This window comes from Ptychodera flava, chromosome 13 (assembly GCF_041260155.1).
Source record: "Ptychodera flava strain L36383 chromosome 13, AS_Pfla_20210202, whole genome shotgun sequence".
Taxonomy (NCBI): Eukaryota; Metazoa; Hemichordata; class Enteropneusta; family Ptychoderidae; genus Ptychodera; species Ptychodera flava.
In genome coordinates, this window is record NC_091940.1 from 38,024,605 (window position 1) to 38,039,020 (window position 14,416).

Here is a 14,416-nt window from a genome sequence, read left to right on the forward strand (position 1 = left end):
ATTGAATACTCCATTGTCACTGAATATCTTGTGAGACTGGATATCACAGGATCTGTGATAGGTCTAAAACCTATTTGGCAAACACTGTAATGCAATTTTATTATAAAATACAGATAATTGTACTGAAAGAAATTAAAGAGACAGTTGTAACAATTTTATACATCTTTTTATGCAAATTTTTATGCTTGACCCTGAAATCATGGCTGGAATGTGCAAAATTTTCGAAAAATAGCCGGTATCAAGGGGCAACTCTAAGAATCTGACATCTCACTGCATTAAACAAACTTTCAGTGACCACACTCTGAAGCTCTGAAGGTGAACTGTTGCACCACTACACTGGTGCAGTTTTTCTTCAACAATAAATGACATCATATTTTATTTGATAACTTTATTGACAATGATAACATGGAGCTCAAGGGAAAACTTACAGAGTGTTTGTAAAATTGGCAATAAATGAGTGGAAGCAGGGGTACACGCAATGTGCTGGTTGATGTTTTAACAAACATACAACACCAAATTGTGTTGAATTCCTACCAGAATGGTGACATCAGCTTGTAATCTCACTCTGATTTTGATTTTTATTGTACAAGTAAAAGTAAAGTTCTTCAGAGATAAAGTATTTCTTCTGATTTCAATTGGCATAACAGTATCCCATACATGACAGTATCCCATACATGACAGTATCCCAATTATTATATTGCATCTGGAGAGATATAATGTCATGTCACAGACAATTTCCGAGATCAGAGAATTATGTTCTGTTGGTTTTTCAAAAGCAGAAAGCACCAGGGAGCATATTTTCTGAAAACTGACCATTTTCATATACTCACAATTGTTCGTTGTACTGATGATCTTGTGGAGCATTTTTTTTATCTCATTCACAAAAATGTTACTTCTTGGTTTTGAGCAATTACAAGAACGGTAGCTACTGTGAACCTCAAATGTGGAAACACATGCAAGATGTCACTGAATACTTTTCTCATCATTGGAGTGAGATATGAGATAAAAGCTTTAGACATACAGTTTCAAATATGCACATCAACTTGAATATACAATTCAAGTGTGGAATAAGACAGTCACAGCCTTCCAATGCAACAGCTCCTTTCATCAAACAAAATGGATACCAGGAAATTTAGCAATCATTTATTTTCAAAATATTAAATCTTTATGATTTCCAGGCTGGTCCTTTGGGTTTAAGTCTACTTTTTCTAACTTTATCTTCTATTTTTTCATGTTCTTGTTGTTTCTCTATATACTTTTCCTTGGCTTCCAACATTTCCCGGGAGTATATATCGATTTTTTCCTGGTAACAAAGAAAAAACAGTATCTTGTGAGAATTTCGATCAAAGCATTAAAGACTTAGTGGACACTGTGTGCCAAAGGAATGCATTAGAAACACTGTGTTGAAGCATAAATAAGCAAAATACAGGTGTTAATACAGAATTGTTTACGCTCTACACAAGTTTAATCTCCTCATCATCCTCATAATGTGTGACACTAGGTCATTCATTAATTTTGTACCTTTTCAAATTCAATGCATTCAGCTTTGACATTTGGTCTAATCACAGAAAATTATTCATATATATGCAAATGGGCTACTTGAAATACGTCACACTGATCAAACTTCCAGCATGACCAAATCAAAGTATAACCAATGTACTTTAGAACTCCGAAGTCTGATATAATTCAGTGCATGAAATTTTGACATATGATCCAATTAAAGAATTTCACTAAACATGCAAATAAGTTATTAATTAGTGTATCATGCTGATAGGCAAAACTAAATTTGACAAATGTAATGAAAATGCTGGTATAATTCAGTGCATCCATTTTGATATAAGGCCGTACAACAGAAATTCATTATATGCAAATAAGCAAACAATCAGAATGCTCATAAAACTTTTTAGCAAGGTAGACCTATGCTGAAACCAACATACCTCACAGGTCTTCCAAAATTCAGAGCATTTAATTTTGGTGTATGGCCTAATACATAACAGTTCATGAACTATGCAAATAAGCTTATAATTTGCAAGTCATGCTAAATTTTTAGTATAGTAAAACCATAGACCAGTTGGAGCGTTGTAATTCTTGAGATATAGCATATTGCAAAATCTTTTTATGCAAATGGCTGTTAATTATGCAGACCACACTCACAAAAGTCTACTAGATGCAGATCTTTCTATGACTCTCATGACTATACTATGTACCAAATTGTATGACATTCTTACAGATGGTGTTTTAAGCAGGTGTTAAGTTATGACTGGAAAAAAATTGTTTTTTTAATGAACAAATGGACGCACACAGACATAGTTGCAACATTGGTCATTGTTGCATACAACCCATGTTATTGAAAAAATACTGGCATGGAAAAAGTTTTCCTTTGTTCAAATAAATTTTTCTGGAATTTTTATCTTGCTTTTCAACATGACCTTAGAACTGTCTTCATAAAATTTGCAGAAGCAAAATGTTTTCATTGAAGTTAATTTTCTGCTTTGTAGGGAGTTTGGTAAAATTTCAGCAAGTCATAGAGTAATAGTACAAATAATTTGAAAAAAATAATTATTTAAAGAAAAGATTTATACTCACTGCTATTTCTCTTCTGATCTGTTGATTAAAAAGTTGTCTCTTTGTAGGAGGAGCTGGTCTACCATCTGAATATTAAAGAGAAGCAGTCAATGAAAAAATCTTAGGAATTAATGAATTTATTTTTTGAAAATATTTAACTAATCTATATTTGATGAAAAATAATGTGTATTGTGATGCTCTCTCCTCTCATTTTCGAAAGAGATACAGGTCCACACATAGAAATCAAATTTACAGGTGATCTCAAACAGTTTTCAAGGAGAAAGTCTGTCATTTTCTGGATCAGCGTCAAGATGTCTACTCAAATGTTAGGTTGTCAAAAGCTATGGCAATGTAATATTCTTGAAACAAAGTCTGCGATATTTTTAAGGTAGAATGTGCCTCAGGGACAGATATTTGGAAGGTAGAATGTGCCTCAGGGACAGATATTTGGAAGGTAGAATGTGCCTCAGGGACAGATATTTGGAAGGTAGAATGTGCCTCAGGGACAGATATTTAGAAGTAGAATGTGCCTCAGGGATAGATATTTAGAAGGTAGAATGTGCCTCAGGGACAGATATTTAGAAGGTAGAATGTGCCTCAGGGACAGATATTTGGAAGGTAGAATGTGCCTCAGGGACAGATATTTAGAAGGTAGAATGTGCCTCAGGGACAGATATTTGGAAGGTAGAATGTGCCTCAGGGACAGATATTTAGAAGGTAGAATGTGCCTCAGGGACAGATATTTAGAAGGTAGAATGTGCCTCAGGGACAGATATTTAGAAGGTAGAATGTGCCTCAGGGACAGATATTTGGAAGGTAGAATGTGCCTCAGGGACAGATATTTAGAAGGTAGAATGTGCCTCAGGGACAGATATTTAGAAGGTAGAATGTGCCTCAGGGACAGATTTAGAAGGTAGAATGTGCCTCAGGGACAGATATTTGGAAGGTAGAATGTGCCTCAGGGACAGATATTTAGAAGGTAGAATGTGCCTCAGGGACAGATATTTAGAAGGTAGAATGTGCCTCAGGGACAGATATTTGGAAGGTAGAATGTGCCTCAGGGACAGATATTTAGAAGGTAGAATGTGCCTCAGGGACAGATATTTGGAAGGTAGAATGTGCCTCAGGGACAGATATTTAGAAGGTAGAATGTGCCTCAGGGACAGATATTTAGAAGGTAGAATGTGCCTCAGGGACAGATATTTGGAAGGTAGAATGTGCCTCAGGGACAGATATTCGGACTCTCTAACTTATACAATATATTTCTTCAAGCTCTTGTGGGGGCTCATTTGAAGCTCTTAGAGAAGTTAAGTTTTTTACAGCTTATTTTTATGAAAATTGGAAATTTAATTTTTCCCCATGAAGTTAACACAGGATGGTGGCCATTTTGAATTTCAAGTGACTGTAAATATTTAGTAATCTGTTTCTCAAGCACCAAATTTTGCAAACCTAATGTTGGGTAAAAGCTTAAGTCTTTCAGTTTTGAGGCATGAATTACCTTAAAAGGTTTATTTAAAACTTTCGTTTTAAAAGTTCAGGTTGTAGAGGAATATACCGGTAGATATACTGTCTCTGTGCATACCATACGGTGGTTCACACTAAAGGTATATAAAGGGTATATGAAAACTATCTTTAACAGTATGTCAACAATCTGTAAGCATTACGAAAGAAGATGGTCAACATGATAATGCTTGCAAACTTTTGTAGAACAAAATAACAAATTGGTATCACTATATACAATGACAATGGAACATACGACTATGTATTTTTAAATATCTAAAATCACATACACTACAATGATTCCGCTCCGTTCAAAAGGACTGTCTTTAGTCATTAAGCTTTAAGGCATATGTTTTTAAGTTCATGTGCAGGGGATATGAGTCCCATACAACCACTTGATCTAGCCCCTTTGACATAAATATATTTGAGAGCTCATGGAGGCCACTCTGAGCAACTTCAACTCGTACCTATTTTTAAAGTAGGGCATTCAGGTACAGTGGACAGTGGTATGTAATAATAAGTGGTATGTAATAATCTGGTATATAATAGTGAACTTTCAGTGATTTTGCATGTTTTTCAGCTGCTTGACTTTGAATACATTTACACTTGATTACCTATGCCCTTTCATTAAAACTTTCTATTGTCCATATTTCTTATTGAGACTATGGACTAATTACAATAGCTCTCAAAAGGGATAGGATTTTGCCTTTAAAGCTGTATTACTAGGCAAGAGACATAAAATCAATAACACTACATGCAAGACTGTTTTCACGCAATCATAACCTGTTTCTTTAATGAATACAATTCAAAGAATATCAGATAACATATCAGATGTTTTGATGTTAACAAATTACAAAGAGATGAAGTCAATGGTCCTTTACAAGTACGAGTAAGAGGAATGCACAAACAACTGAAGAGTAAAAGTGGGGACATGATGATCAGAGTTCCATTATCAAACATTATATTATAGCTTTGTCAATACCAGTGAATTTGGTGATGTCATCCTCATAGATTATTACTGATAATTCCCTGGCATTGTCAAAACTATAAAATAATAGAAATAATATAATATACCCCTATAATGTACAGACTCACACAAACTTTGCACTCCATAATGTACTTGGCTTCGCCTTGTACATTATGTTACACAAAGTTTCCTTTCCTCCATTATAGGCCGGAAGGGGTACATTATTGCATAATAAATGATCAGTCAAATGGAATTATCCTATGTTGATAATATTTAAGTAGCTATGAAACATGCCTTACCTTCATATGACCAGTCAGGCAGGTCTACAAGTGGTCCATAGTCTTGTGTTGGATTCCTTGCTAAGCCATGCCTTCAATTGAATGGAGATAATGGTTTATATCACTTGAAAATTAGGAATATGCTAAAAATATCAGCAATAGATGTACATTTAGTAATTGAGAAATAAGATCTGAAAAGGTAAGTATGTTATTTTGCTAGAATTATACATATGACATGTATTAACATGTCTTAGTTTTTACAGAATTACAACAAATTATTGAAGGTTATCTGAAATAGGTTCTCAATGATTGATAACGTTGGAATTTGACAAATGTCTCATGGTCGAAGCATGACAGATTAGTATTTATGTATGCAACTTATATTAATAAGTATTGTTTCACTATGCATATCTCAAGGTGATGAATTATTATCAATGGAACACAAATTTTGATACTGAAAATAATCAGGCCATACCATTTTTTATGTTTAATGGCATAGGGACCATGGTTATAAAACATAGGGCCAAAGTCCCTGAAGCTACTATAGACATGGATACAAAGTTAAGTATTTCCTGACTGTATGAAATTATCTCACTTAGGTCATCCTAGGGACTTGTAAACCAAATATTAAAGCTATCTGATCAGCGGTTTTGAAAGAACAAGCAACTCAACAGTTGACAGAGCTCTGCTGTGTTATGTAGCAAATAACCTTTTGTGACACATGTATTGATGAAGAAGGATATCTTTGATTAACATTGTAAGTGAGTTCTGTTGAATAAGTTGAGACTGTACATACTCAGAGAAGGCACACTGAAGAGACAAATGTTTGAAACCTAAGAAGTTCAAGGTCATGAAAAGCATTATCAGGAATCATGTAACTTTCATTGCACTGTTTACACAGATTGCATAATTGCTATAAATAGCACATGAGGAATCTTACAGCCCAGCTTTACCATAAAAACCCTATCACTTTGACCACTCTTTTACTTGACCACTCTATTTTTTTCCTCAAAAAGTAATTTTATTTTATCCTTACCAAGTCAACCATAAATGGAAATTAGAACTTTCTCTATCTCTATCTCTATTGACTATTTTGAGCAATTTCTTTTAGATAACATACAGGGCACAATAAATGACGGTTCAGAATATGTCAAAGTTGGGATTCAGGAAAGTTGCCTTTACATGTTTTAATCCTCCAAGATGGTAAGCATTTCACTATGAACTGTCAAAAAAAGTTGAACTTTCTGATAATTCTGCACTAAAATTATTTGGGCTTTGATGATTTCCTAATTAATTCAATTACTAGTACTTTGTGCCCTGTGGGCACAAGGTACTAATGTGATGGCGCGGCCCAATACGGGCCAACATAGTGGGCCGTATGCTGTGGACGCAGGTATCTCAGAAACGCTTCAGTAACTTTTTCTGAAATTTGGTCTGGTGGTCACTTGGGCATGTATCTCAAACGATCTTTTTTCTTTTTTTGATTGAATCATTTTAAAGTCACTTTTTTAGCTTTTTTCTGAAAACCACTATTTTCACTTTTTCCTCAAAACCACTGATTTGATTATTGTGATGTTTGGCATGGGTGTTCGTATAGTTGAAATACCGTCAGAAATGTTCAAAATTTGGTGATACATGCCTTACATTATTTTTAAACAATATTTTTATCCATTTTATTTTATATTTACTTGATTTTGCCTCACTTTCGCTAAAGCTACCGTCTGCGCATGCGCACAACTGTAGGACAAAATCTGAGTTGAAGAATCGAAACGGACGCCATCTTGTTTCTCGGTATGGGCACATTTTTTACATTGTGAACGTTTCACTGTGTATTTCAACATGTTCTATAGTTATGAAGTTGACAGTGATGCACTTTTACAGCTGTCGTGTATTTTTTGGTACGAAAGGCGCCTTTGATCGACTGAAGAATGATGGCCTCCGTAGGCGATAAACACCGGTACTGGCAGGCATATCAGTTCTACTGAGGAAGTAATCCACTGGCCCGTATAGGTCAGGGGCTCACTTAGGGGAGAACCACTTGATTTCTGGGGGGGTATGGAGGATTTCGAGGAAAAAAATTGTCACCAGGTGAAATAAAAGAAAAAAATTAAGCCTGTAATGGCTTGAGAAAAAAATATTCTCATAACAGACAGAAATAAAAAGGAATTGTCACAATGCTGTTGAAATGAGCAAAATTTTGGAAACTTCATTCTCATGTATTCTTTGCTGGCATGCTGCCAAAGGCACGCAAATGTTTTACCACAAGTAATTCTTATGTGTTTTTTTTCCAGCACTTATGATATAAGCATTCACTACTGTACACCTCGGTGCACTTGATGTTTTCCTTCCCTTTTCTGACCCAAGAAATCATGTTTCAGGATTTCTGTTGCAATATCTCAATGGTATAGGCAATATTTAGATGGGACTATTTGACTTCTCTAAATCGTGAAAATTTAAAACACAAGACAGGAGTCAATAAACTAGTGTTAAAACCAATACATTATTCTCTCAATATAAATATGTTAGAAAGATTACAAGTTGACAATGAAAATTGAGGAACAACAAATATAATGAAATACAATGTGTGAGCCTTGTTTCTCTGACCACAAAAGATAACATCTCCCCTGAAAACTTAAAAGGAATTGACTGTTTTAAAGAAAAGCAGGTATAGTACTGATCGATTCACAGTTGATTTGCCAAAAAAGTGTTCTATAATTTAAAGTTGTATATTAAATAGACTTTCCATTTTGTTTGTCATTTGTTGGAATGTAAAATGAATAAATAAAAACATCCTGTGATATGTGAAACACTGGCTTAAATTTGAAAAATTGCACTGCTACTCCATTTGAAAAAAAAAATTGATGCAGGTCTGACTGTAGAAATAAAAAAATGCTGTCTCTCTAACAAAAAAAAGTTCCCATACCCACTTCCTGCATACCCCCCCCCCCCCCGAAATCAAATGGGTCTCCCCTTAATATGCGCATGCGCACATAACAAGTTAGCGTTGTTTTTCAAGAACTGCCATCATGTTTGTCGGTCAGTTGCGGATTTTGACGTTTTAAAGGTTTTAGCGTATATTTGATTGCTGTCATGTATTTTTTGGCACGAACCTCTCCTTCGATAGACTGAAGAATGATGGCCTCCGTACTCCCCAGTACCGGCGAATCCATTGCTTTTAATAGCGAGGCAATCCCACGGCGGCCGTACTAATAGCTGGGTGAGAGCGAGGGAATGCTCTGTCCTTCTACCTCCGGCCTCCATGTCATAACAAACTAGCGTCTTTTTATGTTGATATACTGTCCTTTCGACACAGCGATAACTTTTAGTTTTCTGTTGCTTATTTGGGTAATTTCGACAGTTGTGCATTGATTTTGACATCATCTTTTACTTAATAACCGTCGATGTCGGCAACTCTCTCGCTAGCCCTGCATACGATGCTGTAGGAACGCACACAGGGAATGCACTGCGTACACTGCGTACGTACGCAGGGCTAGCGAGAGAGTTGCCGACATCGACGGTTATTTACGAAAAGTGAATAAAAGACTGGCATTTTTGGAAGCGATCGAGTAGCTGAGGTGGGCAGGGATACGACTTGGGCCCAAGAACGCTGAATTTCGGCAGTAATTTGGCTTTTTACGTCAAGTCCCAAAGTGGATTTGAAGTCACCGACCCTACGTACGGGTCTTTGCAGGGCTGTGGTGAGCGGGGCGAATAGCTGTAGCGGAACACACAGCATCGTACGCAGGGCTAAATCCGACATGGTAATTTGGCATGATCATCAGATCATACATGATCCGAGATTGCACTTTAGCAAGGTCACGATAACTAATGTTGTTTGTTTCACTGTCGTTTAATACCTATATTTCCACTAAAAGACCATTAGAATTTCCTCCTGGCTACTTTGAAATCGTGCACTGGCATGCATGTAGTTGTCAACATCACCATGCTTTAATGTACAGTAGACTCTCATACTATGAATATATCGACTGTCACTGCATGTGTGCAAATCACTCCATATCATATCAAAAAATGTAGTATTGCGACGTTTGAGCTGCCAGAAGCCAGAATTTACAGTTTACGAGAAGTTATCTTACATGTAAAACTCAGTTCTACTATGAACAAAATGCAAGCTATGTTGTATAACTATCGTGAATCGCATAATATTTGTACCTATCACCGTGTCAGAAAATCAGAAGGAAACAACCAGTCAGACAAACTGTGGTCAGGATGATACTGTCCAATTTTAATATTTGTCTCTCGGCACACACCAGATACTCATGACTGTAAAACAACATTTCCATATAATTGTATATTCAGTTTTTATATTTAGTTTGCTTTTCACCATATTGTATGTCCTTCCCTGCACTACATAATTCAAAATTAAATATTGTTTTTGGCCTATACATACTTGAGGGGTAAGCTTATTTAGTCTCATACATTAAAGATGCACTGTTGACCTACAGAGTCCAAACTTTTATCATTGTATTGTAGATAGGTGTACACTCCAATACTAAGTACAAGTGTGGTGAGTGTAACAAGCAAATGTTTTTAGTCAATGGTTCATATCAAGGTTGTTGATACTTAGAATCCACACTTGAACTTATGCTGGACCGGTAACCAACCAGTTCAAATAACTTTCATTTATGTCAAAACAATTTGACTTTTTGCCAAATTTCACATTTATGGCAATTAATAAACAGTAAGGAGGTACAAAGGACGTCGGTGCCCCCGGGCCCCATGTTTAAAATCATATTATTTTTTTCTGGGTGAATTGATAGGGTTTATACAGTACAAGAATTACATACAATGTAAGTCAAATTTTGACCAAAATAATGACGAAAAAATTCCTTAAAAATACACATTTGCATATTTCATCACAATTTGAACAAATCTAAGTTGGGTTACCCCTAGGGACATGTATACCAAATAACAAAGCTGTCTGACCAGCGGTTATGAAGAAGAAGATTTTTTACCAAAAACACCTTTTTTGGCATTAATTTGCCTATTTTCAACAATATCAAAAAATTAAAAAAAATAGTTTCTCAAAATTATATTTTTCATCTACACAACAAATATCAAATCAGTAAGTACTGCGGTTCTCAAGATATTTGAGTGGACGGACGCCTCACAAACGGACATACATACATACATACATACATACATACATACAGACTGACGACGGACGCCGGACGGATACCCATCCCAATAGCTTCTATAGACTATAGTCTATAGTAGCTAAAAAGCATGGACAAAAGACAAAACTCATTGAGTAATGGGGAGGGGGTTAGGCTCAATACCCTATGTAAATTGGCACTACTGAAATTACATATCAACTTAAGCCACGGAAACAGTATGCCATGTGTACATGTAAAACTCAATCACTTCCTTCAGATTTCGTTTTGAAATGTTGGTGTTCAAACTTCTGAATTCATCCTGTTTGCTTGAAGTTAGGATCATTATTTTGTTATTGGATTTTAGCGCCGAATGGGGGTTGTTGAATTCAGATGCAATAGCCAGGTCTCCCATGCATGTGTTTGAATTACACATGGACCCATTTGATGGTGTCCTTGACCATTACATTGAAACACTGAAAGCAATAACACTTCTAGTATTTGCTTATAAAAAAATATTGAGGCTGCGGCTAATCCATTATATTCACTTGTAGTGGAACCAGTATTTTCATAAATACATTACAGTATTCACTCACTCAATTGTTGATATAAAACAAGTGTTTACATGTTCAGACAAATTGAAATGATCTCACCTTTCTCTCCACTTTCCTCCTGCCCATAAGGACTGAAATACTCCAAAGTGTCTTCGTTGATATATGCATCTTGAACACAGGGCTATTTGATTTAGTAGTGCTAAAGTTGAAAACAAACAAACAAAACAGAACAGGAAGTTGCATGACCAAATAAGGCAGACATCTATTTTCAGATCTATGTATGGCCAATATACATAAATTTGTACTGATCATTTTATCCTGTCATTTTGTATGATGGTGGGTATGTATGTGCCAGTTCTTTGTGTACTCTAAAGCATGTGGAGGGGCTTTGGTCACAAAAATTGCAACAGTTCGGTTAATGAACCACTATTTTTTTAAGGTGAGGATTTAGCCAAGTGGTATTGATTGCAATGTCTTCATTAGGTGACTAGGCGTCGTACATTTGGGTGTACATCATTGTGAGTTTGACTCTAATTGAGAATTTACTGGATTTCAAACCCTCTTAGCTGCAAACTAAAGGAAGACAATTGTCCTGTTTGGGCAATACATCTACATTTGTATAGGCCCATTGGCATTATTATTAACAGAAGTATATAACATCTTGCAACATTATCATTTGGTCAACTCAGAATGGGGCCGTAATCATGTTATTGTATCTAAAATCTGAACTTACTAATTTTCAAAGCTATCAGAAATTCAAGAGAAGTTTTCTCACGATAATTAAAGGAAAGGGTAAAGATGTATGTACTACTATGATCATTTCTTAAAGGGAGGCATTTGTTGGAACTGCATATGTGCAACTTTCTTGTTTACAATGTATTTCTCATGCATGATATCTGGACGCATCAAGTCAACATAGCTGCAACATTTAAATTTTACGATATCCATCGTTAACAAACATGTTTTAACTTTCATCAATTGCCAATGTACCCAAGATACAGTGTGTACATCAGTTGTAGGGGGTCTCTGGCAACCTTTGTGCAGAGTTCCGATGACTGCCTCCCTTTAACCAATACCTGAAGAATTCTAAATATTTGAAATGTTGATGGATGCCACTGATCAGATAGCATGTGTCTGTCAGAGAAGGAAGTGGACTGCAACTGAGTACACACTGCTCATCTCCCATGAATTTTTGCAAGTCATGCACTTTATATCAAGCGATCAAGCCGATCACCAGTCCGGTACTTTTAAAAATTCATGATAGTCGTGTAACTTCGACATACAAATGATACACTCATCTCGTTTATAATGGAAGTGTTATTTCTTTCTCTGAAATGTCAAGAAAATACTCACATGATGTAATCTACATGACAAAAAAAATAATTGAAAAAACAAGATTTCACGAGGTAAAAAAGTTTGCTTCTGTACCGCTTCCCACCCCCTCTCCGATATCAACTACCTGGTAACTGGTTAATTCCGCACCAAGTCGTTTCGGCCCAACTCGTTTCGGCCTCTCAATTTCCAGCCCCAAGTCATTTCAGCACCGCAACCCAAGACGTTTCAGTATCCCTGTTTCAATTTTTTTCAAACTAGTTAGTAATTGACTGACCCATCATATTCGTAAGCATGACCTTTGCTTTCTGACCAGTACTTTTATGTGTATTTTGTGTGACTTTTGCCATGCTGTTTCGGCACGCTTTCAAACTTTTGCCGTGTTGGCTATTGCTATTGAAAAACTTGTCACAGATTTGAAAATGATATGAAGTTTTTTCTTATACAGTCTCTTCCCATGTTCTGACAAAGATTAAAGCATGTACGTGAATGTAAGTTGACACTATACTTTTTAGTGCTTTTTGTAACATTACGCTCCAGCACTACCTCCCAAAGTAAGCCTTGAGCGGTGCTGAAATGTCTTGGGTCGTGGTGCAGAAACAACTCGAGGCCTGAAATTGGGAGGCCGAAACGTCTTAGGCCGAAATGATTTGGTGTCGAAACGTCTAGAAACCAACTACCTCACACCTATGTAATTAATTATAATCTCGTTCCTTCTGTAAAAAGAGCCATGGAGCTCTCTGTTAAAAAACATACCCATGCAGTTTGTTTCTGGATATGCATTTTGGGCTAAACACCCGAGTGCTAACTCTCTCTGTTGGTATGTGATGTGTAGCAGCTACGCCTCCTACCAACCTGCTCGCAGAGAATCTGCCCCTGCCCTAGCTGCAAAATTGTAGCTCTACGGTGCGCGGTGGCGGTCGGCGAGTTTTGATTTTTGCGACCTCGCTCACCAGTACAGCGAGGTCGCAAAAACCAAATCTCACCAGCCGCCTTAGAGCTACAATTTTGCAGCTACCCCGCCCCCTCCCCGGCCCGAGCAGGTGCTTTCACTGAAGTCTGAACGCGCAGCGCAACGTAGCTGCAAAATTGTAGCGCTACAGTGAGGCGGTCGGTGATTTTTGGTTTTTTGCGACTTTGCTCACCAGTAGCGCTACAATGCTGATGGCCCGGGGAGTATAAAATAAGCGCATCCCACTGGACTAGGCGTGTTTATGTGAAATGCTACATATTTACTGCATTTGGTCGTACCAATTTATCACTACTGAAGACTAAACACTATACTACATAGCTGCAAAATTGTAGCTCTACGGTGAGGCGGTCGGTGATTTTTGGTTTTTGCGACTTCACTCACCAGTAGCGCTACAATGCCGATGGCCCAGGGAGTATAAAATAAGCGCATCCCACTGGACTAGGCGTGTTGATGTGAAATGCTACATATTTACTGCATTTGGTCGTACCGATTTATCACTACTGAAGACTAAACACTATACTACACTAACCTTGTCGTTTATGGGGTTTGGAATTTGTTCAAACACGTCGATCGCTTTCCGAAAACTGGGAGCAGCCATTACCAACTTCCGGTAATGGCGGTTCCCAGAAACACGGATGCCCCACGCTCAATGTTTATGGAACGTGATCCCTGACGTGTTTGAACAATTAAATGCCAACCAGTAAATATGTAGCATTTCACATCAACACGCCTAGTCCAGTGGGATGCGCTTATTTTATACTCCCTAGGGACCATCGGCATTGTAGCGCTACTGGTGAGCGAAATTGCAAAAACCAAAAAAATCACCGACCACCTCACCGTAGCGCTACAATTTTGCAGCTAAGCGCAACGCTGAGCCACACGGTCCCACGGACCGTGGCTGAGCGCACGCTTGCGATCAAACGAATCGGTTACTTCAGGACAACGGATGGCAAAAGACGTACTACTACTATGATTGCCTGCACTGTCAGTTGAAAAGTCAAGTGTCTTGTCTAACTCCCTCTGATCTCACCGCTCAGTATGTGAAATAAAAGGCAAAAGTCTACGAGTAATACGACACGATTTACCTTTCGATCGCATGAGCGCAGCCATTTTGAAGTTCATTAGCGGGTATTTTC

The 14,416-nt window shown here is 37.2% G+C and overlaps 1 protein-coding gene across 1 annotated transcript; it reads right to left on the reverse strand.

Moving 5' to 3' along the window:
• Positions 1–595: 595 nt before the first annotated feature.
• On the reverse strand, positions 596–13,878 carry LOC139148595 (large ribosomal subunit protein mL52-like). Its single transcript, XM_070720080.1, has 6 exons — positions 13,810–13,878; positions 12,329–12,338; positions 11,075–11,249; positions 5,332–5,402; positions 2,587–2,651; positions 596–1,303 (listed from the first exon to the last, which is right to left on the reverse strand). The coding sequence occupies exons 1-6, from the start codon at positions 13,876–13,878 to the stop codon at positions 1,166–1,168; spliced, it is 528 nt and encodes a 175-aa protein (XP_070576181.1). The 3' UTR covers positions 596–1,165.
• Positions 13,879–14,416: the final 538 nt, after the last annotated feature.

Bases quoted from the DNA above. Each gene is read 5' to 3' on its own strand.
- LOC139148595 (XM_070720080.1), bottom strand. From the start codon at position 13,878: ATGGCTGCTCCCAGTTTTCGGAAAGCGATCGACGTGTTTGAACAAATT. The intron at 2,652-5,331 runs GTAAGGCATGTT...TTTAATATTCAG, and splicing joins GCCTGACTGGTCATATGAAG to ATGGTAGACCAGCTCCTCCT. The intron at 1,304-2,586 runs GTGAGTATAAAT...CTTTGTTACCAG, and splicing joins AGATCAGAAGAGAAATAGCA to GAAAAAATCGATATATACTC.